Raw genomic sequence first — 4,552 nt, forward strand, 5'->3', positions numbered from 1 at the left:
GTGTACGTTCCAGAAATCGACAACAATTAAATGATTAGTTTTTGTTTATCTTTTATTTTTTCTATTTTTTTTCCTTTTTTATAGCTCTTAAAATAATGTTTCTTGCGCACTCTTTAAGCTCATCCCGTATGTTGTATTACGTCTTATAGCCATAAAACTTCATATACTAGAATTTGTTGCATCTTTGTCATGTCGTTCCATTATCATAAACTTATTAAATTATTACTTTTTACACTGCTTGAATTTAGTCAATATGCATCCAAACAGAGTATGTTTACTATTATTTTATTTTTAGTTATCTTTAAATTATACAATTTTAATTTTGTTCTAAAATTTACATTGTATATTAGAATTATTGTGATTGCAAACTCGAGTGAAGATTGACACGGTTCTCACACACAGGCTTTTCCCAAGTAGGTACCTTCTCGTGTATATTATTATCACTATATTTGTATTATATGTAAATGAGATAAATAAATGAAAATGAAAATGAAATGAAACAGACCTACCCGATTGTGTGAAACACTGCAATGTGTACGCATGTGCAAATGACTGCCAGCTTCATTTGGCATACCAACCCAGTTCAACTGAATTGACCATTGCGAGAGCAAACTCTGATCTCGAGACCATAGTCAGTAAAACATGGTTTCAGGCTTAATGCTGACAAATGCACAGTTCCTCAAATCGCAGACAGAGAATGGTGAAACACAACGTGCATGTTAAACTTGGAGACTGAGTACTAGAGGTTTACTTGACAGTGAATTTAGCATTTCTGCCCACGTTACCTTTGCTACTCAGCGTGCCCCTGGGAAACTAAGAGGGATGTACAGACACAGATTGGTCTTGCCAGAGATAGCAAAGATCCGCCTGACACAATCCTTGTTCTTCTATTATCATCCTCCATATGGTAGTAGCATTTCGATGGTAGATATTGACAGAATTAAAAAAAATACAGAGCACGGTTTTCCGTTTTCTTCAAAATTTACGTAAATACACCCACGTAATCTGCCCATCTAAGGGCTAAGGATTGTTGCCTATGGAAACCGTATGCAGCTGCAGATCTGCTGACTAATCTATCGCGTCCTGTCTCTTCAGGAACCGCCGTACTTAGTAGAGAGACTCTTGTGTCTTGGCGAGGTTGCTGATCGCAGAATCGGAAAGGACGATCAGCTTCACTTCCCTCGAGTAAGGCTCAAGACAGAGTAAACAGATTTCGTACTTTGTCCCCAAGTTGTACAATTCCATCCCTTAAGATGTAAAATCACTCAAGGAAGCTACATTTATTAAATGTAAGGGAAATATATTGGCAATTGACAATAAGGTAAATTTTAAGAATCTTTACATGGTTTAAGCCAGAATAAATTAATTGCCGTTAGTTTTATATGAATGGAGTGGTTCTGAAAAACTGCTTGTACAGAGGAACGCTCTACTAATACATACGTTTTTTATTTTAATTAATTTGATTTTTTCCATCAGCAGAACATTTGAATCGGTATTTGTTAAAAGGGCATCAGTCATGAAAAGTAAACTTTCGGAAAACTTGATAAAACCGATTAAATATTATATAGGAAATATAAAATTCCTAAATAAATATGCATTGCATTTTCTGCCTTATTTTTAACATCCCAATATAAAGATTTTCAAATTTTTATCAAAATTTCAAATTTTTATGAATTTTTAAAAATGTGTGACTTATGCCCTCTTAACAAATTTTCAATATTTCACATGAAAAAAATAGTGTTAACACTCATAATTTATAAAAAAACATTTATTTTTAAAGATACAATGAGTACAGAATTATTAGTATAGGCCTAAGCTTAAATTATGTTACTTAAACAATTTTTTTAAACTCCTTATCATTGAAAAGAAACTAAATTTGTGCCCTACTGTAGGTTTTTGTTGATACTTATCACTCATCTTCTTCTTGCATATTAATATTTTCCATTACAGGCCATTCTAAAATATTATTATAAAATTGTCTGTTCTCATGAGGTACATACTGAATGACTTTTCTTAAATCTTGGAGTTTTCATTTTTTTATAGGCACTTTACCTTCTGGGTAAGCAAGTTCGCTGGGACCAGTAATCCCTGTTTGTTAAAGACATGAAAAAGGTATGGCAATGGAGACCATTAATGGTGGTGTATGCCTTTATGTAGCCTTTTAAAGTAGATTCAAATACAAAATGAAACAGCTTACTGATCCCAAATTTGACTTTTTCTTTGCTTGGTTTTTTTTTGTTTCCTCTGAAACTGGAGTATTTTTGTAATACTTTATCCACCAAGATTTGAAGTTAGAAATCTCTGAAGCTCTCACCTCCTTCACAAGAAACTTTCCAGGTTTGGCACTTTTTATTATTACCTCAATGATTTCATACATACTGAATATTCTGTCATGCTTATTAAGCATCCTTTTGATTAAGCCGAACTCTCTGTCACAAGGAAGGAAACTGTGACCTCTGACAGGATAAAAGTGCTGAATTTTTAAGAACCTTTTACTGTCAGTTAAAAATAAGAAAAACCTAGTCAATGTCTGGTTCTTATTTTGACCAGCGCAATTGTCCGAAAAAATACGGAGCTCTGTCACACTTTCCGGAACATGTTTAAGGTAGTCATCCAAAAAGGAGCAAACTTCGTTAGGCCCCTTGTGACCTTCTCTTTCATGATAGAGGTAGATGTTGCTGTTTCTACCTTTTAAGTCTGTTATACAAAACACATTCACTGTTGGCGCAAATAAAACAGTTCCTGCACAGGCACCTTCGGGAGGGAAATGTTTTGCATGTAATTAAAAATGCAATTGAAAAGAATATTGTTTTCTTCCTTAGCATCTTCTGAGGCCTCATACTTTAGCGCAGAATAAAACTTTTGGCTTCGTCGCTTATATACAAGAAGCTCGGCCACAGCACTCCGTTTTGCAGCTTCATTCAAGTGCGGAGATTTAATTTTTAGCTTAATCTCCTCACATGTGTCGACTTGAGACCGACCAAATCTGAGATTAAAATTATCTTTAAAAAACGTGTAGTAAAAACTATAACTCACCTTCTTTTCAGGGTACTTCTCACAAAACAAGTTATACATTATTTTTAAATTTAATTCCGCATTCAGGTAAAATTTGGTTCCTCCCAAATAGTGGGATTCCTTCATAGGAAATGAACTAATATGTTCTCTAACCAAGCTTTTTATTTCATCGGACATGGAAAAAGACACTACCTTTCCTCTTTTATCTTCGGGAGTTTTGCAGGCCTTCTTGAGTTCTCTGATTCGCCGGACTCTTTTAGTTGTAACACCAAAAGCATTGACAAAAGCATTCAAACATACTATATGTCTTGAAGTTCCAATCAAAAGGTGATATTTGAAACTAGCACTGTTTATTCTTGGATTTTCATTTCTTGGTCTACGTATTGCCACTTCCTCCACATCAATAAGTCCATATAGTAACATGTCTTGTTCATTTTTCGTACCGAGGTCGTGAAACCTAGCAAAAATCTCAGTCACGTTGTCCTCTGGAAACTCTCCCAAGCAATTTCTCTTGCATCTGTAACAAAAAGAGAGTTTTAGGCTAATGTAAACCAATTTTTTCAGTAATAGCCTACTTAGGGCTCAGACTTGTAACTTGATGTAGCTCTGAGGATTTTATTACATAAGTTATTTAAAAAGACACACACCAATTATATTGGTAAACAAAGTTTATAAGTTTATGTTGATAACCTCATTTAAATTATTACTTACCCACAAGTAAATGAAGGCTTCTTAGCTGGAGTTTCATTGCCTTTATGGTTCACATATTTCTCCCCTTTGATAATGGCTTTCCTTATTTGATTCCTTTTGTACTCACTAGGATCTGTAAACTTCCTTTTAAGAGATCAACACTTTCCATATTTTCTATCATATTTTTTCTACTCGTTTACTCTGTTGAATTAACCAAAGAATCTGAAAACTATAACCTTAAAACCTGCTCACAATATTCAAGCTGCTAGACAGCTGTTTCCATGTTAACAGCTGTAGCTAAACAAAAGTACAGCCAACATTTTTAGTTAAAAGGGCATGAGTCATAGACTGATGCCTTTTTAACAAATTACACAATATTCAACCTTATGCTGTGGGCTTATTACTTGACTGACTGATGCCCTATTAACACAGAATGTAGATCTAGAAATAAAGAATCCAAATCCACCAAAAAGTGGAATTGTGAAAAAAAGTGACTGATGCCCTTTTAACAAATACCGATTCATTTACTCTGCATTCAGTCATTGATTATAATGTAAGATGGGCTGAAATTAACCATATCCCTCTGAATTTCAGTAAAACGAATCTTATATGCGCTAACCAATCCTACTTGAATAAGTAAAATCTGATAATTAAGAAAGCTTGGTTTTAGGATTTGGATCATCCACTTTTCAAGTAGAAAATGATTATTGAAAATTAATGTATTACTGCAGCAATACTAGGTCTTCTTGAGTATTGCACCAATGTATAGAATAGAGACCGAGGCTAAATTCCAATTGTAATAGATATTACAATTTGGACCACTCACTTTTCAATTAGAAATATTAAT

At 33.9% G+C, this 4,552-nt stretch overlaps 1 protein-coding gene across 1 annotated transcript; it reads right to left on the reverse strand.

The window, feature by feature from the left end:
- Positions 1-2,715: 2,715 nt before the first annotated feature.
- Positions 2,716-3,859, reverse strand: LOC124374058. The gene is made up of 2 exons (XM_046832354.1): positions 3,727-3,859; positions 2,716-3,532 (listed from the first exon to the last, which is right to left on the reverse strand). The coding sequence occupies exon 2, from the start codon at positions 3,436-3,438 to the stop codon at positions 2,716-2,718; it is 723 nt and encodes a 240-aa protein (XP_046688310.1). The 5' UTR covers positions 3,439-3,532; positions 3,727-3,859.
- Positions 3,860-4,552: the final 693 nt, after the last annotated feature.

Source organism: Homalodisca vitripennis, unplaced genomic scaffold (genome assembly GCF_021130785.1).
Source record: "Homalodisca vitripennis isolate AUS2020 unplaced genomic scaffold, UT_GWSS_2.1 ScUCBcl_7134;HRSCAF=14679, whole genome shotgun sequence".
Lineage (NCBI taxonomy): Eukaryota > Metazoa > Arthropoda > Insecta > Hemiptera > Cicadellidae > Homalodisca > Homalodisca vitripennis.